General features: G+C 54.9%; 1 protein-coding gene across 9 annotated transcripts in view; it reads left to right on the forward strand.

Moving 5' to 3' along the window:
- Positions 1-21,322, forward strand: part of CRHR2 (corticotropin releasing hormone receptor 2) — a 44,581-nt gene that overhangs the window by 14,594 nt on the left and 8,665 nt on the right. For 4 of the 9 annotated variants that reach the window (XM_049714865.1, XM_049714866.1, XM_004269941.3 and 1 more), the window contains exons 3-8: positions 1,829-1,954; positions 15,785-15,870; positions 17,283-17,392; positions 17,786-17,903; positions 19,757-19,910; positions 20,440-20,500. In XM_049714865.1, coding sequence (XP_049570822.1) covers positions 1,829-1,954; positions 15,785-15,870; positions 17,283-17,392; positions 17,786-17,903; positions 19,757-19,910; positions 20,440-20,500 — 655 coding nt within the window. Of the gene's footprint in view, positions 1-1,199; positions 1,668-1,828; positions 1,955-15,784; positions 15,871-17,282; positions 17,393-17,785; positions 17,904-19,756; positions 19,911-20,439; positions 20,501-21,322 lie in introns of those variants that run through there. The other 5 variants (XM_049714863.1, XM_049714862.1, XM_049714864.1 and 2 more) reach the window with 4 other exon arrangements.

Genomic DNA, 21,322 nt, shown 5'->3' on the forward strand with positions numbered 1-21,322 from the left:
TGGGCAGTGACAGCAGCATTCATACGGAGGCTGGTGACATTGGAGCACACAAAGGCAGCCCAGCCTGCCTCTTCTCCTCTCCCTGCTCAGGGCATAATGCTGGCTCAGGGTGGTCTCAGCCTTCTCTGGCAGCTTTGTTCCCAGTGGAGGATGGCAAGAAGGGATAGGTCTAGCTCCCCTGGGGCTTCCAGCCCAGCTGGGACTGGGTTCCAGCTCTCCCTGCCCTCTGAAGATAGAAACACATACACACACACATGTGCACGCACATGTACATCTTCCTTTGTACATCTGCCTTTGCATCTCATAACTCAGAACCAGAGATTGTCAGGGCTGGGAGCGGCCTCTAAGAACATTTCACTGATGGAGAAACTGCCCCAGAAGAGAGGGTGAGAATTGGGGTAAAATGCGTAGAGAGTAGAGACAGAGGCAGAGACAGTAAAGACTGAGTTGGGGCCCTGTCTCTTGAGCCCAGATCCCCCCAGTCAGCAGGCACGAGCAGTGGGCCTGCCCTAGGCACTCAGTGGAACCACAGGGAATTATGTGGTTCTGAGGGGCCAGTATGGAACCAGTTTCAGGCAGCCCTGCCCAAGCCAAGAGGAAGAGAGGGTCTCACTTCTCACTTTATTCCCTCTGAAACCCAGGACGGTAAGACCCGGGTGTGTGAAATCCTCCAGATAATTTCAGCCAGCTTCTCCCCTGGACTTTTCCATGTCCTTAAATGACACCACCACCCCCGCCCCCAGTCACCCAAGCGGGAGACCTGGCATTATCCCTGCCTCCTGGCTCCTGTTGGAAGCCACCCACCCACTCCTCTCTCCAGTTCCTCCTCACCGGGGCTGGCACTCCCCGAAGTCCCTCTCTATCCCGGCCCCCACGGCTTGGTCCGCGTCTGCACCCATTCAGGCCGTTTGATCTCACTAGACTCTTCAGTGGCTCCCTTGCTTCCTTCGAAGCCCCTCCAATCCACTTCCTTCCCAGAGGCTAAGGGGACTTTTCTAGAGCGCACATCTGCACGTGGACTCGCCACTCCCCCTGTCGCCCCCTCCAGTGTCCTCGCTCAAGGAGGAGAAAGGCGGCGAGCCACCCGATTCTGGCTCCTCGGGCGGGCGGGCGCGCGCGCTTTGCTGCGCCATGCAACCCCTGGGCCTCGATCCTCGGACGGGTCATTCCGCCCACCAGGCCCACACTCTGCGTTCCCGCCACCCTCCCCCGGACCTTGCCGGGGCCTGAGAAGGCGGACCCGGGGCAGGGCTGGTGGGCCGGGGGCGGGAGCCTGGGCCAGGGCGAGAGGAGCCGCCTGGCCCCGCCCCCTGGTGCCGCCATTGGCCGCGACCTAGCGGGTGGACCGGCAGCTCCGTGCGCTTTGCAGCTTCTCTCAGCCAAGGTCCCGACTTGGCAGCTCCGGGCGATCCGGCGCAGCGTCCGGAGGCTGTCCGGAAGGTCGGGCTGGGCGAGCAGGGCCAGGACCCTGCGCTCTCTCGGCCGCTCTGTCTCGAACCCAGCCCCTGGCAGCCACGCCGGACGCGCACTCACACTCCCTCTCGGCGCGCGGCTCCGGGGCGCGATGGACGCGGCACTGCTCCACAGCCTGCTGGAGGCCAACTGCAGCCTGGAGCTGACAGAAGAGCTGCTCTTGGACGGCTGGGGGCTGCCCCTGGACCCCGAGGGTAGGCGGGAGGCGAGCGGACAGAGGCGGCGCGGGCTCCTTCCCTGGCGCGCTGGGTGCGCCCAGGGCCCCGCGCTCCGAGCGCCTCGCGCCCTACATCCTGCGGCGCCCCGCGCCCCCAGCAACCCCTCTGAGCCCCGCTCTGCTCTCTCCCGTCGTCAGGTCCCTACTCCTACTGCAACACGACCTTGGACCAGATCGGGACGTGTTGGCCCCGGAGCGCGGCCGGAGCTCTGGTGGAGAGGCAGTGCCCCGAGTACTTCAACGGCGTCAAGTACAACACGACCCGTGAGTGTACCCCGGACCCTCCGCCGCGGGTTCAGCACCCGCCTCCCAGGAGGGCGGTTTAGGGGGTAGCGAGGGCTCCGGACCCAGCGTCGAAGACCTGAGGGCGGTGGCACCGTCCTACGGCCGGCGTTAAAGACATAATACTGTGGGCGCTCCCTCTGCCCCTACCTCACCGTTAGCTTCAGACCTCAGTAAGGCAGTGATTTGCCCACGATTTCCGTGCTCCAATGCGCAGAGAGCCCAGAAAGGGGAGAAGGAAACACTTCTTTCCTTTTGAGGACGAACCTCTCTCCCACGTTATATACTCTTGGTGCCTGAAGTTTCTCCATTAGGGCGTCTCTGTGTTTAGCCAATTTCCGCCCCCCATCTCCCCGGGGAGGTGGGAAGGGGTGGGGCGCATAGACTAAGTTCCCAACCCCCAGGGTGAGTGCCACGATCAGACTCTACTGTGGGAGAGGAGGAGAGCAGGAGGCAGGAAAAATGGGGTGAGGCTTGTGTTGGGGGGCATGCAAAGCGTAGCCGTTTCTGGGCCGGAGTGTGGGGTGTAGCCTCTTCCCTACCCGGATGTCCCCGGACTGGCCCTCTGGGCTGTGAGTCCGGGGCGGTGGTCAGCATTACTCCTGCTACCCAGGTAACGCATGGTGTCTGAATCAGGACCGCCCACCCCCACTCCCTGGGAGAACAGCCTGTGCTCTCCTTCCTCCTGGCCAATCACCGGCTGGCTTGACACTCTGGGGAGGACCGCAGCAGAGGCTACAGGAGTTACACAGCATCCAGGTGGGGTTGTTCCGGTTGGGCTCTGGGAGGGGAGGGGGTGCCTGAGTCTATGCCCTGTGGAAGGTCTGATGGGAGCCAAGTGGGAGTGTCTTGTGAGGCTGTGGAATGCAGCATCACTAGCCCACCCTGAACAGCCACTCACATTTCCAGCCCCGCCCCACCAGCAAAGAGCCTTCTGAGACACTGGGCAAGAGTGGAGGGCATCTGCTTGTCTGAAGCCCCTTATCCTGAAGCATCATAGCAACCTGTCTCTGAATGTGTGTCTGAATAGTGGCACAGCTCCCCTGTCGCCTCACTCGCACGCGTGCGCACACACACACACACACACATGCCTGTCCAAACTCAGGCCTGCACCCTGAGAGATGGTTAGAGGGCTAGACCGGAGCATCTGCATCTGAGGCTGAGTGGCATTCCCCTGTCTGCACCAGCGGAGGGCTCTCGTGTCCCAGAGAACAGCTGTGCTTGGAGGAGTCCAATGGCAGTGGTGCTCCTAACGGAAGGGAGTGAGAGAGGTAGTGGGGCTGCTGAGGAAGATTTCTGCGTCATCTGACCACGCTTCCTATCCATGATTAAAACAAACCTCCCTGGGAGGAGGTGATGTCCCTGACCCAGGAGATGTGCAAGCAGAAGGAATGGCTTCCACGCTCCTTCCCAGTCCTGAGATTATAAAACTGTATTTTTAGGATCTTGTGAGCCGTGTGGGGTGGGGCAGCGGAGATCCGGGGCCCTGACTCAGTCTAAACCCAGAGACCAAGCGCTAAGTGAGGTGATGCGGCCCCTCCACCCCACGGCCTGTGGACCTGAGGCAGCTCTGCTCTGGTTCCTACAGCCTGAGCTGTCCCCTCTCCCCTCAGCCAGCCTGGAGCCCCCGAGGACAGGGCCTGGATCTCTTCTCCATTGCCAAGCTGAGCATAGTATTCAAACAGTTTATTAAACAGCTACTATGTGCCAGCCACTGCCCTGGCGTTGAGGCCCCCACTCACAATTGCAACAGACAAAAGGGATACAGAGTGATAAATGCCCTGATTGGGGAGTGCAAGGGGGCTATGGGACGAGGAGGGAGAGGGGAGGGGAGACGAGAAGACTTCCCAAAGGAGGTGCCGCAGCACGTACCAGACCACTCACATCACGTCAAATGAGAAGCTGAAAAAAAGGTCAGGGTGCCACGGAGGTTGGCAAACGTAGTGCCAATTAGCCCCTGGTACTAATGAACAATTTTCTTCATTTGGACCAAAGTGCTGACTGCTGGCAAATGGGAGAAGCGTGTGGGGCAGAAGCAGCATTGCCATTAACCAGTGTGGCGGCTGAAGTGGGAAGAGCCAAGGTCGCTAATGGCAATGGCAATGGGGTGATTGATTTCTCTCCTCCCCTGCCTCCTAGCCACCGCTTCCTCCTGCTCTGTTTGCCTTTTCAGTGGGATCTTTCCTGGAGAAAGAAGGACACGGGGAGGGGAAAAGCTCCTATGAGAAGCCTGGGGGAAGAGGAGGAAGGGTCCCGGCTCCTCTTCCTACCCAATTTTGTTATGCTAGAGCCAGACCCCCGCTGAAGCCTCATGTTTTAGAGAGCGGGCATTGCCTGCATGGGACAGAAGCTTAGGCAACAGTCCTCGTGTACTTTCGTCCACTCAGCTGAGCACAGAGAATCGGCCACAAAGCTACCAAGTGTGGATCATGGTCCAGGTGCCAGCTACCACTGAGAGAGCTTTGCATACATAATCCCATCATCCCCACCTCCCTAAGGCCTCCTGAGATATGTACTGCTCTTATGCCCATATTGCAGATGAGAAAACTGAGGCTCAGAGACATGAAGTCAGTTTTTTCAAGGTTATAATCAGCTCCCTCAGCCGTCACTCTCTTTTTTTTTGGCGGTACGCGGGCCTCTCCCGTTGCGGAGCACGGGCTCTGGACGCGCAGGCTCAGCGGCCATGGCTCACGGGCCCAGCCGCTCCGCGGCATGTGGGATCTTCCCGGACCGGGGCACGAACCTGTGTCTCCTGCATCGGCAGGCGGACTCCCAACCACTGCGTCACCAGGGAAGCCCTCAGGCATCACTCTTAACCACTGGGCAGCACTGCATCCGTGAGAGACAGTTTGCGAGAAGAGCTTAGAGGGACAGGAAAAGACTCATGCCTTCACCCTGGAGGATCAGGGAGGTTTTAGCCTCTGAGCTGGACTTCTGGGGACAGGTGGGATTTTAGTAGGTGAAAGTATAGTAAGTTTAGGGGAAGAGATGGGGACCGTGCTTTGTGCCTCGGGACTGGCCAGTGTTACATGGAGCACAGGTAGTAGGAGAAAGAAGCAGATGAGACCAGATGGCTGGATGCTGGTCAGATGACTCACAGTATTGCAGAGGACTTCACCTTTGGTGCAGGAGGGAGCCTAGGGGAGCTTGTGAGCAGAGGAACTCAGCTTTGGGACACAGAGCCTCTGGTGGCAAAAGGAGGGGTTAGGAGACTACTGTAACTGACCCAGGTCAAGTGGAGGCTGCGAGAGCAGAAGAGGGCAAGGATGCGTTTGTAACTGACAAGACTGGCATGAGACAGGGAAGAGGGAGAATTCAGGGACCACACTAGGAAAATGCTGAGTACAGTAGAGGATATGTGGTCTGAGGGGCTGGAGGAACGTCTGAGTGAAGATATGGAGAACGCAATTGGCTGGTTGAGGAAGCCCAGGCTAGTGCCTTGGTCTGGAGACAAGGTATTCAGGAGTTTTTGTGTGGTTAGCTAACAGCTACAGGTAGCAAGTGTGGAAGACTTGGTCAGAGCCTTGTTATTCTTACCCAGAGACTGTTTCCAGATTCAGCAATGGCCAAGGGAAGGGAAGGGACTTGTTCAAGGCCACCCATGCTCGTCCATGGCAGGACCCAGTTAAGTGCCCACGTGTCCGAGTCCCCTCCAGTGTTTTCCCCCACCTGGTGCAGGTTCTGTGTGTCTATACTGTCTTTGACCTGTGTTAACTCATTAATCTTGACACACACCCAATAACAGACATAGTATTATCCTCATATTACACATGGGGAAACTGAGGCACAGAGAAGTTAAGCGACTTTCCCAAAGTCACACAGCTTATAACAGAACAAGGATTCTAACTAAGGCTCTGCTGCCTCTGAGAAAGCAAATATGATGGGTTAAACAGAGAAGGAATTTGTTCAAAGGCTATTGGGGAGCTTACAGAATTACTGGATGGAACGGAGAACCAGAACCAGAAATGGGGTCCCCAGCCAAGAACTCAGGGCAGAGCTGGCCCAGTGAGGGAACCCCTACTCTCGCTGAGTGGGCCCTGACAACGCCACAAGCCCTGGCCACCAGATGGGCCATGGCCCTGCTGTCATCACTGCCTTGGGTTTTTAAGCTTCCTGCAGTGGTCCCCAGGAAACACTCTGCCCATCTCCATTTTGTGGGCCCCCAGCTCACTGATGTCCTCGGGGCCAGTGCATCTGTTGAGGTGGGGGGAGTGTGGAGCTTTGGGTCCCACACTCCAGCTCTGGCTACAAGGGAGCCTAGAAGATGAGGGCCTGGCATTTCAGCCCTGTGGCAGGAGGTGTTCTCTGCCTCTCCCAGGTTTCCCCGAAGCCCATATGGGAATCAGGTTCAAATTCTGGGCCACCCAAAACTATCATAATGTCCATACACAGTAGAACCTGGGGCAAGTCCCACCCCCTTCCTGGGCCTCAGTCTCCCTGTCTGTAGGGAGAAGGGAAGTGGATTAGCCCAGCAGTGGTCTGGCCAGAGGTGGGCACTGTATTCCATTTTCCTCCCACCTCTCACCTGTATTCCACTCCTGTGCCCATCTCTGTGTGCGTGTCTCTCTCTGTGTTGTTCTCTTTGTCTCCATGGCTCTATCTCTGTTTCTATTTCTATGTGTGGTTCTATCTCTGTCTCTGGGTGTATTTTCTCTCTGTCTCTGTGTGTGTGTATGTCTCTGTGTATTTCTCAGTCTCTATCTTGTTTTCTATCTATGTGATTCTCTTTCCCTCCCTCCCTCCCTCCCTCCCTCCATCTTCCTTCTTCAGCTCCCTTCCTCCCTCTCTCTCTCCCTCCCCCTCCCCCTCTCGCCATCCCCCCTCCCTCCCTCCCTTCTCCCCAAATCCTCTATCTCTCCCTCCTCCCATCCCTCGTTCTATCTGCCCCACTTAGGCACCTCCCCTTGCCTGTCCCTGTGGGCCTCGTGTCTGCAAAGGAGGGTCCCGCAGTCTCGTGGACAGGGTCATTTTCCTCCTGCGGAATCACTAAGCCCAGCCCGGCTCAGCCTCGGCTCCTTGACCTCAGGCTCGCACCATGTCCTGCTGAGAATGGCAGGCCCATCTATACTGAGACATCTGCCAGGACGGGGGAAGAGATGCCTCACCTAACCCAACCCTATGGGGAGGACTGGGGGGTCTCCACTTCCCAGAACCCCAGTCTAGAGACATTCTGAAGCCCTAGTTGTGTTAAAATGGAAACACATAAACTGGGTGGTCTCCAGCCACGGGGTCTTCCCACTGGGTCTACCTGCTTCTGCTCAGGAGCCAGGGGTGATGAGAAAGGCTGAGCCTTGTCCTCACAGAGCCCCAGGCTGCTTAAAGACCAAGCTTACACAAATCAACCATCAGGGATTGGAAAGATGGGTTTGGTGGGCACTAGAGCATTCCTGGAAGGCTTCCTGGAGGGGGTGGGAGTGGTTCTTGAAGGTCTTGAAGCAGTGGGGACATTACATTTGTTGAGGACAGGCCTGGTCCTGGGGTGAAGCCTCAGGGAGGGTCCCAGGTAGATGGGCCCCTGGGTTGAGGAATAGAAGCTGTGACTCCAGGAACTCAGGTCTGCATTCCCAGTCCCAAGTGAGACCCAACCACACCCTGACCCCTGAAGCCCAAGGGTCAGCAGTTACCCTGTGTGTGAGAACTGTCCCCTGCTGGGAGAGAGGGAAAGTGGGACAGGCATGACCATCACTGAGGGTCTGGCTGAGGAAAGGAGGAGGAAAGAGAGACAGAGCAGAAAGGATGCCCCTCTGGCCATCCAGACACCTGAGAACTTCCCAGCTGTGAGGCCTTCTGTGCTGAGTTCAGCCCTCCCCGCCCCTGCTGCTTAAGGCTGGGATATGACTGGACCGGAGAGGAAAAGACACTTGCCCAGGGTCCCACAGAAAGCCAGCACCCTGAATAGCCTCAGCAGGCTCTGGGGGCTCTCAGCCCACGCGCTAGCATTTTTCCACCTCTGCATGCATGGGGCCCAGACAGCTGAGAAGTGTAACAGTGGAGTCTCAGCTGTCCCTCTGCTTAAGGACCCTTCATCTCAGGGAAGACCAAAGATGCAGCCCCCCGCCCCTTCCCCAGGAATCCTCCACTTAATGTCCCATTCCCTGTCCAGGTTCACCTTTTATTGGGTTTGTGGGTATGTTGCCTTTTCTCCACTAGAAACAAGCTCTTCAAAGAGGCATAAGACCTGACCCAGCCTTCCAGAGGCTCCTGTGATAGAGAGAGAGAGAGGTTCTTAAAGAGAACTTTTTGCTATTTGCTCTTAAGTGAAATAGCACAGTCAAGGCTGTAGGAGTACATGGGAGGAAGTTGATTCCAAAAAACAGGGAGAAGCAAGTTGGGAAGACTTCATGGAGGAAGTGCTGGGGAGCAGGGCCTTGAAAAATTGGACCAGTGATGTGTCAGGTGGAAGGGAGGGTGGGAACAGAGGTGGAGAGGGAATAGGGCTGGATCATGGAGGCCTTGAATGCCAGGGCGTGGGCCTCGGTCCTGCTAGCATTAGAGTCCGAGCTGCTTGTCCGTAGCGTCATGATGCAGGACTGGAGTACTGTGGAAGGATGCCGCTTGATGTCCAGCATGTACCATCTAAATCTGAATCCAGATTGGCTGGGAACTTTGACTTTGCCCCTCCCCTCCCTCCTGCTATTGAGTCAGAGGCTGCAGCATCTTTCCCTGCCCACTCCCTCCACACCCTGGCAACCCCAGCAGGGTCTGGAACCCCAGGGCAAATCGCCACCCCCAGTGACTCTCAGGACGCACCCCACAGGACCCCAAATGCAGTTCACCCACCTCAGACCAGGTGCTCCAGAGTCTGGCCAGAACTTCCTTTCACAGCTCCTGCAGGGGTGGAGCTGGAGGCGAGGAACAGCAGGAAGAACCCAGACTCAGCTTCAGGAGAGCTCACCGAGGTCCTGGCTGTGCCGCGATTCACTGAGTGCCGGGCAGCTCCACCCCATCTAAGTCTCAATTTCCTTATCTGTGTGAAGGACACAGAAAACATACTAACCTCATGGGGCCCCATCACGACTAGGAGACGACCCTGCCTAGGGCTCCCCGTGCCCAGCTAGGCTCTTGGCAGCAAGGGGAGGAGAGAGAGGCCTAGGGTCTGGAAAGAGAAGTGTCTCCGGGATCAGGTCCTTGAGGGTCCCACTCGCACTGAGGATGGCTGTCCTGAGGTGGTGTGGCCTTCTGTTGTCCCTGAGAGGCACTAAACTGAGTGGTCTCTGGATGGTGTCTTGGGAGGGGGCGGTCTGTCTACACTAAGAGGGTCTGATTCCCAGAGGCCTCTGGAGAGAAGCAGCCCCTTGGCCCCCTAAGTCCCCAGGCTTAGGACTCTGCCAGCCAGAGATGTGTTCACCGCCCGCCCCACTCGCCTACCCCCGTCACTTCACATAATCCTGCTTGTCTCACCTTTGGGCAGGCTTTTCTCCTCTTTGGGCCTCCGTTTCTCTGTACAGGGTGGGCGGTGTGCTGGGTGAGTTGTCGTGGCCCCTTCCCTGACATCCTCCCCTCCGCGGCAGCCTGTGCCGCGGGCTTCCTTCTCTCCGCTTCCCTCCGCTGGTGGGTGTCATGGCGACGAGCTGCTAGGGATGCCTGGATGGAGGGAGCCCTGCACAATAGGGGCTGGAGCAGAGGTAGGCACCTCCTCCCACTTGCCCCTTCCCTGGGGAGGCCAGTGATCTCACACAGTGAGCTGGATTCCACTCACACCTCTTCCCTTTTTATGGGCCCACTGTGGTCTCCATGAAGCTGCTTTGTGCCTCCCTGACTCAGTTTCCCCACTGTCTGCTGTAAGTGTGGACATTTACCCCTGCCATACATACTCAAGGACGGAGGGGCATCATGGGTGAAAAGCCCTTCAGATATAGAGAGCTGAGGGTTTGGGGAGGTCCAGAATGGACAAGGGGGTCTGGAGAGCAGCGTCCACACAATACTGAAGAGAGGGGAAAGAAATGCCCTTCTCTCATCCCAGATGTCACGAGCAGATGGCCCCGAGGAGGCCCTTCCCAACCTGATGACTGGGTTGGTGATAGCAGATTCCCGATCTCTCAACCCAGCAGGTTGGTCCTGAGCTTGGGTGAGCGTCACCAGCTGCCCCCACCTCTGCCCCACCAACGTGCGGTGATTAGATCAAGACGGGAAATGTTCAGACTTAACTCAGGGAGATGCACATTGTTTGGGAAGCTCAGGGAGACCGTGCTATTGGCACCATGACTGTACCGTGTTTTCCCCAAATGGTCTCTTAACTGGAGGTGAAAAGCCCACAGTATCACTGCCTAGTCCAGGCAGTAGAGATTTTTCCCGCAAAAGAAAAGTGACCTAAGGTGTAGGTCCCAAGCCAGACAGGAAGGAGATAGCTAGGTCTGCAGTAGTCCAATTGCAGGAAAAGCAGTAAGGGGACCGAGGGTGGCATATCTGGCCCTTCAGGCGTTTTCTGCTCTGGGGGTCCAGACACTAAGTGGCTAGGACACTGCAGAGGTGCCACAACTGACTACATCTTCTGGAACACAGGGTAGCAGGGAGAGCCTCTCCCTTCCAGAAACACTGACTCTGGGATCTCCCATGAGAAAGTGTGTCCTGGGGGAGAGAGATCTATTTCTGCCTCTTCATTGCTGGTGACCGTGGACATGTCTCCCTCTTTGGGCCTCTTTAGACCAAATGAAGGAGAAGTTGCCTCGCCCTCTTAAATTGCCAAGGAGATGCCTGCTGACTCAGTTCCCAATTTACTTTCTTGCCTGGAACCTGGAGGATGCTGACCACAGGTTTGCTATTTCAGATGGACACCCCTACCCAGCAAAGGTTGGACTTATAGTGTCAACAGTTCTGGCAGCGGGGCTCAGCCTGCCTGTGCCATGAGTGTGAGAGTCAAGGTGCTCCTGCACGTGGGACAGTTTTGCATTTGCCGTGCAGCTTGACAGAGCCTGGGCGTCCAAGGACAGACTATCCTCTTGGCCCACCCTGAGCCTCTCATTCTCATTTGGAGTTCCCCGGTAGCCTAGACAACAGCACCACCTCGGTCCATCCTGAGCCCCTGTGTGCGCGGCTCTGTGTAGCCCTGAAGAAAGGGCCAGAGGTGACCTAGGCCTTGCCACCCCTACTCCTTAGCTAGCTGGGAAGGCATGACCCCTTTACAGAAATCAATGAGAGAAAAATACCGACCCAGCATGAGCTAAGAGAAGTGAGCAGCTGACCCTCCAGGGGCTGGAGCAGTCGTGGAAGCACCTGGAGGTACTAGGACTGAAGCTGGGCATTGAAGAGGGTCATGGATTATCTTGACCTTCTTGGCCTGGGCCCAGGGCTATGGGCTGAATGGGCAGAGCGGGGAGGGGTAAGTCTTAGGCGCTCTCCAAGGTTCCCCACCTGCGTTCATGGTGGGAAATGGGCAGTGGTAGCATTTTGCTGTCCGTGGTGCTGAAAATTTCAGTCCTGCACATGACCTCATCGCTTCGGTAAATATTGCTTCTGGCCCTTCCCATCACCCTGTCAGCACCCTCCCACCCTCACTTCTTGTCATCTTCTTTCCCGACAGCCAATGACGACATTGCTTCTCCTCCACCACATTCCCACTCATCCCTATGCCCAGCCTGTTTCTGGCACTCTCTCCCTCATAACCACCCCAAAAATGGGGTCCCTCATGGTCCCCATCTCCCATATATTGCCAGTTCGACTATCAGAGATCGACGTGCCAACCTCGGGAGCGCTTAAAAGTGATGTGTGGGTGTCTGGGGTTGTCACAGTGGCTTGAGGGTACTACTGGCAGTTAGCAGATTGAAAAGGAAGCCAGACAGGAAGGAGATAGCTAGGTCCACACAACAAATACTTGACCCACCTGAGATGCCAGTAGCATCACTGAGAAGCGGTTTACATTCCTTTTTATGAGTGGGGAAAGTGAGGCTGAGAGGGACGGGACTTAGCCAAGGTCACTTAATCAGCCAGAGACAAAATTACAGCTAGAATTTCGGCTTCCATCTTCTCCCAGCCAGGCTCCTGGACCTCTCAGGTGACTGCCCAAATCAGAAGCTCTTGTCAAAGTGTCAGCATCTGAAAGGGACAGCACATTGTAATGAGGGCTTTCAACAGGCCAGGGCACGCTGCAGGAGAGTGCAGGCTTCCCAGACCACAGAGCTCTGGAAGAGAAGACCTTGCCTGCATCACCCAGACCCTAATGCCCCTGGCAGACTACACTGCACACCATTGGCATCGATCCTCAGCGGAGGCACCTGCGTTGCTGTGGTAACAGGCACCCACCTCACGATATCCATCCCCACAATTCTGGCCTGACCATCTGCCCTCAGACTCTCCGTGCGCATCTTCCTGTGGGTCCCAGGGGGGACTCTTCCTGTCTTACTTTCTCCTGTCCAAGGCTGTGCCTGAGGGCGCAGTGTCCTCATTAGCCAGCTCCCCTGAAGTGCTGGGAACGTCTCTCTTCCAGTCCCCTGGTACCCAGTGTCTATAGCCAGAGCCTCATTCCCAGGCATGGCTGGGCCCCCAGAGGGAAGCTCCCTCCCACCACTACATCCCACATCTCAGACCCTGCCTTCCAGGGTTTCAACAGACCTGAGTCAATTTGATTCAGCCCACGTATACTCAATGGCTCACTCCTGAGGAGGGAACTGTTGACTCCAATATGGTTTCTTCCTACTTGTCTGTCCCCAGGGAGCTCAAGTTCAGTAGCAAAGAAAAGAAGGATCAATTCTAAAGAGATGAGACTCATAGTGAATTACAGCAAATCCTCTAAAAGAGATTTTTCTTTTTCAAACTATGTTGTACGATAGTGGGTTATGAAGTAAATTTAGTGGGTTGTGACTAGTATTTGTATATAGAATAAATATAATTCATTAGAATGTAATAGAAAGAAAAATATTATAGCTGTGGTGAAGATAAATTTCACTTTGTGAAACTGGATTCAGTCACGTGAGCAGTGTGTGTGTGTGTGTACTGGACTGTGACATGGAATGGATATGTGGCTGTAGTTCAAGGGCAATAGAGTGTGAAGACCTATGTTTCAAGAGATGGGAAGACATAGAGGAGGTGTTTAGAGAAAAAGAAGAGATTACGTAATACCTTGGGTGTTGCGGAAGCCTCCAGGAGGAGGTGGCATTAGTGCTGGGGGTTAAAAGATAAGTAGGAGTTTGTAGGGATATGTGCATGCGTAAAGGGTGAGAGTGCGGAGGGTGTCTCAAGGGGTGGTTCGGTATGGAGCTCGGTGTGTGCCAGGCCTGCTGGTGTAAATGCCAGCTGCCACAGAGATGGGTCAGGAAAGTTCGGCTGGGGCCCGGGTCAAGGGCCTTGAATAGCACACCAAGAAAGTTGGACTTTATTCCCAAGAGCAATAAAAAGCTGCTGATGACTTTTATTCAGAAATCAGCATGATCGCTCTGGCAGTGGGGGTAAAGGATAGAGAATCGAGGGGGGCAAGAGATGAAGCCAGGAGGCAAGATAGGAGGGTGTTGTGCCAGTGCAAGGTGACTAGAGAGTGGGTGGAAGGGTGGGCAGGAGAGGGATGGACTCCGGAAAAAGAAAGAGGAGACAGAATCCACGGAGCTTGGTACCCCAGGGGCATTGATGTGAGGGACCAGAAAGGTCTCAGATGTGCAGCATCTCTATCCTGACCCCCTCCTTTCCGCAAGCCCGCCCCATGGTCAGTACTACCACAAGATATCATACTTGGGAGATGAGTATTCTGAGGTCTTGTCCTCAGGGAGCCCCACACTGATGTGAGACACCAGACTCACCCACCTGAACAACTGAGGCCAGGTAATGAGCAAGGGCTGGAATGTGGGGCTCAGGCTGTCAGGACTGAGAGGGTTGGGGGTGTTGGGAGGCTCAGGAGAAAGAGACTCGTGAGATGCAAGCAATCAAAGAGGCCTTCCTGGAGGAAGGAGCTTAGCACTGACTTCAGAAAAGCTAGATGACATCTAGGAACACATTCACAGAAGATAAATTTTTCTGCCCTTTGAACCATAGCCAGGATCAGGGTCTGTCTCACCTCACGCAGGCCTGTTGAGAAGGACTGTAAATCCCCATTAAGGAGGGACTGTTCATTTTACAAAATCACCCACCATCCCAAAACGCCTTTACATTGGTCCCGTTGGTTTCACCCCATACTCTGTCCTTTAGGTCAGTAACATCACTGACTCTATGCATGAAATTCTCTTAACATACAACCTTTCTTTCTTTCTCTTAACATACAACCTGTAGTAAAACAATCCTGTAGAGGGAGAAAACCCAAGTGGGGAATTGGGTGCCATGGTCAGGGGCTAGGAGCTAGTGTCCTCATATTGGGGTCAGAGTCGGTGTCAGACCAGCATTGGCCTGACTGACTCACACTTGGGCCAGGGACCTGCCCGAGGCAGGCCTCGCTGACAGGTGACAGGCCCAGGAGGCAGGAATAGGCCAGTAAAAATCCCGAATTTGAAAAATCTATAAGCTCAGAGCACCAAATTAAAAAACAATTAGGCTAATAGAATCTCCCCCATTGTTTCTGCTCTTCAGCAAGTGCTCCTTCGTAACTCCATTGCTTTTAACTCACTGTTAGCTCAGCGGAAGTGGATTTTTAAAGTAACTTAATTATTTCAGAACTTATTGCTTCCAAAAACAATCTAAGGTTTCCCCTTCAGCTCTGTGACTCTGTGCTCTGTGAGCTGTTTTTTTAAAATTAGCTTTATATTGTGATTCTAACGTAAGCCCAAAAGAAAAATCCACAAACAACTGCCCATTAGCCAGAGAGCAGAACGCTGGTACAAATTATCCCCAAACAATAGATCGTTTAGAATTTGTAAGTTAGCGGGGGAGGTAGGGTACATAAGACAGCGAAATGCAGAGCAGAGGCTGGCAGAGGGCTTTGGAGTTATCAGGTGTGAGGCATTCCTCTGGATGGAAGTGACGATGGGCTACCTGGAGAGCGTGCCTTAGGAGCTAGATCTTGACAGTCAAACTAGGATTTAAAGAAAATATGCGCATTCCTTGAACTTCATACGTCTCCCTTCAATAAAACCCTCACTTAAGTACATCAGACACTGATGCTCTGAGATGTCTTTGCCCACATCACATTCCAACTTTAACACAGAGCCAGGTTCTCAAACATTTAGAGATCACATGGTGGTCTCCCAGGCAGCCGCAGCTCAAGGTCAGCAGCGCAGTCCTGTTTCCCCATATTGCTGTCATTCCGGTACCACTACTCAGTAGCCTAGGGGTTAGGAACATAAACCCTGAAGTCAGACCTTCTGGGTTTGAATCTTCTCATCTTTGTATCCTTGGCAAGCTGCTTGATCTCCCTGTGCCTCAGTTTTCTCATCTGTAAAATGGGTTAATCTCAGTACCTACTCCGTGGGGTTGCCTGAGGATTGCATGGACGAGTGTAAACAAAGCAGTTAGAAGAGGACCTGGTACAGGGCAAACACCTGCTGTAGAAATAGTGACTATGGTGAAAGTGGAAGTGCTGATACTGGTGGGAAAAGTATGGATCTCAGGAGCATAAAATGATTGCGATTAGGATGGAAATTCTTTGGCATGCTGAAAGCAGTGAATGTTCAGCCACATCCCAGGGCTCACGGTGGGGTTCAGTTTCAAACAAAATTAAAGCGAGTGTACAAAATGCTAGTCAAAATTGTATCAGAAATGGGTTTTATCATGCCTTTTAGCTACCATGAGTGGTAAGGCTTTTGTGCACTTTTCACATGAATGACTTTCACGTGAACGTTCAGACGTGTTTCCCGGCCTAGAGAGGCTGAGACATAGGGACCTTATCCTGTGGGCACTAGGGAGCCAGGGAGTGTTCTTGAGGAGGGGAGTGACCCGCCTCTTGGTGCATGTTTGTAGGGAATGCCTACCGAGAGTGCTTGGAGAACGGGACCTGGGCCTCACGGATCAACTACTCACAGTGTCAGCCCATTTTGGACGATAAGGTGAGTGGCTCCCACCTGCCTCACCCCTGGTCCTGTACAGGTAGTAGGACTCAGATAGAGCACAGAGGATGCCAAGGGTGGCAGAACCAGTCCTGTGTCACCCACCCACCCCTTTCTTGCACCTCTTGCCACCACTCTATGCCCCCTGCCCTGTGAGAAGGGGACGTGGAGGCTCACCTTCAGGAGAGCTCAGCTGGTGGAGGACACCAGCAAGGTGGCACATGGCACGAGAAGGGGATGACCCTGTAACCAGTGCCCCGACATCTAACAGGCAGTGTGACTTCCTTCCTCCTCTGGACCTCAGTTTCCCCGTGTGGCATTCTGATTCTAAGACTCCACGTGGAAACAAGTGCAGCCCCCAGAAGGGCAGTCCCCACGGGAAGCTGGGTCCCACTCCGACCTCACCAGCCCCCCTTGCTCTGGTGCTGGATTCCGTGTTATCTGCGGTGCAAGCCTCCTTCCTCTTGAAGCTTCGCCTCGTTCCTGACCCCAAATGATACATCCCACCCCATCCCTCTCCTCCTTTGCCCATTACGGCCCCCAGTGGGGCTGAAACTTTTCCCCAAAAGAAGTCCAAGTTCAGAGGAAAAACATTTGTCTGCCCTGAGAAAGTGATTCTACAAAATGCGAGCCAAAGGGGTCTGCAGTGAGGGCCACAAGAGTGACAAGTGGGATGGGCCATAAAGGAGAGAAAGAGGTCCCCTCCTGCCCTCTGCCGTCACCTCTTCGTCTCACAGCCCCTCTGAGCAGTGGCAAACCAAAGCGGTGTGGGGTGGCGGGATAGTCTGCCCTGGCAGGAAGGAGTATTTTATCGTTGCCTCTGTTCAGAATTGCCAGCACGTGGTGATAATAAAAAGCAGACTGATTTTATTTGGTCTTAATATTGCTCTTAAAATCTCTACAGATAAGGTACCCCCTCACTGCTGCACCCCGGACAGACTGATCCCAAGGCACCCCCAGACCTGCCATAGGTCGCTGCTTCTGAGACAGGAGGACAGGTTAGCTCCATTGTACAGATATCAAAACTGAGTCCCAGAGATATAAATCAATACACCCTCAGTTGCTCAGCCCATTAGGGTGTGAGCTGGGATGAAACACAGGTGTAGCAACTCCCATTCCAGAATTAAAAAGAAAATAGGATCTACATGCCCATATCTCTGGCATAACTCAGAATACACTGTGCTCAGATCTGCCCTCCAACTGCACAGGGGACACCTGACCACAGCCATTTATACCAAGAGCCACGCAGGGCCGACAGGAGAGAGCTCTGGGTGCCAGGTGCGGTGGTGACACTTGGAGCCTCTTCTGCCCCCAGGGTCAGGACGCACAGGGTGGCCATTGCTAGAGTGCCTGGCCCCACCCTCCACATGCCCCAAGCCTCTGTCTGCCCGTGTGTCTGTCTGTGTGTCCAGCAGAGGAAGTATGACCTGCACTACCGCGTCGCGCTCATTATCAACTACCTGGGCCACTGCGTGTCTGTGGCAGCCCTCGTGGCTGCCTTCCTGCTTTTCCTGGCCCTGCGGTGAGTCCACCCCGCCCCTGCTTTTTCTCTGCCCTCCTCCCACGGCACCCCTTCACCTCACCCATTCTTAGCTCCTCTCCGGGGTCCCTGGAGCCAATGGACAAAAGGGGCTTGGGGAGGTGCCTGGGCACTGACCGCTGGCGGGCATGCAGGAGGCAAAAAGGGAACCAGCTCTGGAAGACGCAACTGTGGTCACCACGAATGGGAATTTGGTTCCTGGTGCAGCCCTGCCTTCACCCCAGGCTGAGTCTCTCCCTTGCCTGAGGAGGGGGTGGCAGGGGGCGCAGGCCCAGCTGACCCATGACGCCAGCTGCCCCCTGCCCCCCGCCCCAGCTGAGCTCTGAGCCCAGGTGCAGCCTGTCCCGGCTGATCCCTGACCTGGTCCTCCCGCAGGAGCATCCGCTGTCTGCGGAACGTGATTCACTGGAATCTCATCACCACATTTATCCTGCGAAATGTCACGTGGTTCCTGCTGCAGCTCATCGACCATGAAGTGCATGAGAGCAATGAGGTCTCTGGGTAGAGGTTTGGGGCCGGACCTGGGGGGCTCTGGGCTCTGGGGGCCCCCATCTCTCTTGCCCAGTCCTTGTGTGCAGACCCTAACCTGAGCTCACCTGCGCCCATTCATTGTCCCTCCAGAGCCAGGGGTCGGGGAATGGGGCTCCAGGCTGGGGTCTGGGGAGCAGCACACACCTGACAGCAGGCTTTGGATTATCCCGTTGCACTCCCCATCTTGTGACTTTAGCACCTCCCAAAGATTCCTTAGAGAAAAGGAGGCTGAAATTAACCTCTGTTGAGCTTTAGAGCAATTCATTCCAATGCGAGACCTGTAGGGATTTCGCCCCCATTATACAGCCATGGAAACTGAGGCTCAGGGAGGTTAGATGACACTGTAATGATGCCTCTACATCTGGGCCACCAGGACCTTGAGCAGCCAGCACGTTAGCTGCCCACGGTGGATTTGTGTCAACCACTGTAGTACTGTGTCCAAGTCGTAAAACCAGAGCCCAGCGTGGAGCCGTGCACGGAGCTCTTTGGCCCACCATTGGAGACTGCGCAGTACATCGTCTCTGGATGGCTAGACCTGAGCACACACCCAGCCTGGTTTGACGCTTCATTTAGCCCCATGCTGAGCCCTGCCTCAGCACCAGTGGAATTCAGTCAGTTTGGGGTGCCCTGCAGCCCCGTGTTGGCTTGTACTGACAAGGCATCGTTAACTCGGAGGAAAAACAAGATTGGGAGGAGGGGATCTTTTGCATCCCACCTCAGCAGGACTTTCTCAGAACAGAGTAGACAGGTGGCCGCATGGGGCCCGAGATCAGGGCTGGGACCATGGAGGAAAGTCATGGAGGCTGTGATCAGCTCAGCTGATTGATTGTCTGACAGCCCGGCTGTTAGAGCCGGACAGAGAGGCGCTGAGCTGTCCAAGAGGACAGTCAGCTCCCCATCACAGGGCTCCTCTAACCTCCAATCCCCACATCCTCAGCTCTGAGGGTGCCCTGGTGACGAACCCCTGGGGAAGATGGCTAGGTAGGGTCAGCTGAGAAGAGCTCTGGCCTGAGGCCAGACCTGGCCGTGGCCCAAGGTGGCTCTGGGCAGGCTTGTCCCCCGAGGGAGGGGTAGTAACCGTGCTCAGAGGGACAGGGACAGATTCCCCTCAGCTGAGAAGGCAAATGGCACCAACATTCATTTCTTGGTGCCTGCCTTTGCCACCTCCATCTTCTTGAACCAACCTGCAAGATGGGATTATTCTTTTCTCTGCAGCACGATGAGGTTCAGAGAGGTATGGCCAGTTGCCCGAGGTCCCGGTGTAAGGAAGTCTCCCTCCGGAGACGGCAGTGATGACACTAAGCCCAGAATCTCCTAAACCCAGAGATTTGGGAGGGTCACCTCCACCGCTGCAGCTCACCTTCACAGACCCTGTACTAGTTCAATAACAATTTTCTTCTAATTGACTCGCTAATTTTTTTCTACATGAAATTTCATAGTCCATCCCGAAACGGAAACCAGTCTGACTCGCTGTGAAGTGAAGGTGACCCTCAAAAAAAAGTGATGGTGAAACACGACAGTGCTGTTCAGTTCTAGCCTCTCCCTGCAAAGATCTCAGAGTCAGACTCCCTCTTTCTTTTATGAAAAAGGAGATTAGAAAACACTGGTGAGAAGTCAGACCCCCTGGTACCAGGGGAGCCTGGCACTTTCTAGAAAATGTGGAAGAGAAAGGATGAAGCTTCCCAGAATGAGATTCAAGGGTGTTTAATGCCATGTCCATGACTCAACTCAAACGACCTCCCCTCCATCAGCGCCCAAGCTGTGCACTTGGGCCTGGGCCCCAGGCAGCCACTGACTGCTGCCTGCCCCGCGCAGGTCTGGTGCCGCTGCATCACCACCAGCTTCAACTACTTCGTGGTGACTAACTTCTTCTGGATGTTCGTGGAGGGCTGCTACCTGCACACGGCCATCGTCATGACCTACTCCACTGACCGCCTGCGCAAGCGGCTCTTCCTCTTCATTGGATGGTGTGAGGGTCCTGGGGGGACCTGCAGGGTCTAGTGGGGAGAGGGTGCTGCTGACAGGGTCACCTCCCTTCATCTTGGGTCCAAGGACCGGATCACATTCCTGTCTACCATCCCCAGGACAGTCCGAGGATGCAGCCACTCCCCTCCATGCTGGAGAGGAAGAAGCAAATAGTCCCTCTGAAAGCACAGTCCACAAATAGCCTTCCTCTTCTTGCCTGGAATGGCCAATCCAAAGACCTTTGTCTCTGGCTTCAAAAGAAAAGCTGGCCAGCTCCACTTCTCCATCAAAAAACCTCAGAAAATCACGCTGTCCCCTCATCTCTCTGACCTGCTTGGAGGGGACGGCTGAGGGTGAGGGAGGGATGGGGGCAGGGGTCTAGGGACAAGGCCCCTCAAGGTCATGGATGGCCTGCAGTTAGATGACTGGAAACAAGATCCTAGCCCTTTGTGGTTCCTCCCCACACTGTGTTCTACGAGAGGGGCTCCTGACCATCTGTCTGTCCACTGCAGCTGTGTCTGTCCTTCTTTCAGGCATCCCCTGCCCCATCATCGTCGCCTGGGCCATTGGCAAACTCTACTATGAGAATGAACAGTAAGTAAGGACAGGCCAGCCATGGGGCTCAGAGGGATGTTAGGACAGGTCAGCCACGGGGCAAGAATTGCAGCCACGCCAGGACAGTTCACTTTTCCATTGTCCTTAAATTGAGAACATTTCCTTCGCACCCAGAGGTACTCATGCGATAGGTGTCAAGTCAACTTTGTTGAATTGAGTTAGGAATCGTTCCTTTAAGCACCCAACGCACGACCCCCTTAGCCTTTGGTAGGGCGGCCTCCTGGAGTTGGATGTGGCAAGTCTGGCTCCAGGCTTTCAGCTCAGAGCACCTCCAGCTGTGGTATTGAGCCCCTCACAGATGCCCGGGCCAGGCCAGTGGAAGCTTGTTTTATTCTGGCGTCCCAGTCTCTTCCTGGGGTGCAGTGTTCCGTGCTGGGACCCTCTCTGCACCAGAGACTTTGAAATACTCAGCCTCAGCGCAGATGATGGCAATTCTGGCTGCAGGTCAGCCAGGGAACGGCGGGGAAGTTGGGTGCCACCAGCTGAGAAAAGAGGGGACAGAGGAACGTCAGTATCTGTATACAAATATTCAAGGGGTCTCTGAGGATGGAGGGAGCAGATGGGATCTGGGGGCAGGGGGTAGGAATGGCGTGGGTTCTGAGAGCTCAACATTAGGAAGAGCTCCTAACGATAAAAGCTGCCCAAGAGTGAGAGGGCTGCCTTGAGAGGTAGTGAGCTTCCCATCAAAGGGGGTGTTTAAGCAAAGAAAAGTAAAAAAACAGTGCTGGGAGGCTGCAGGGGAGAATCCTGCCTGAGGCAATGTGCACTGGATGACCTCTGAAGTTGCAGAAGACACAGAAT

Source organism: Orcinus orca, chromosome 9 (assembly GCF_937001465.1).
Source record: "Orcinus orca chromosome 9, mOrcOrc1.1, whole genome shotgun sequence".
NCBI classification, from domain to species: domain Eukaryota; kingdom Metazoa; phylum Chordata; class Mammalia; order Artiodactyla; family Delphinidae; genus Orcinus; species Orcinus orca.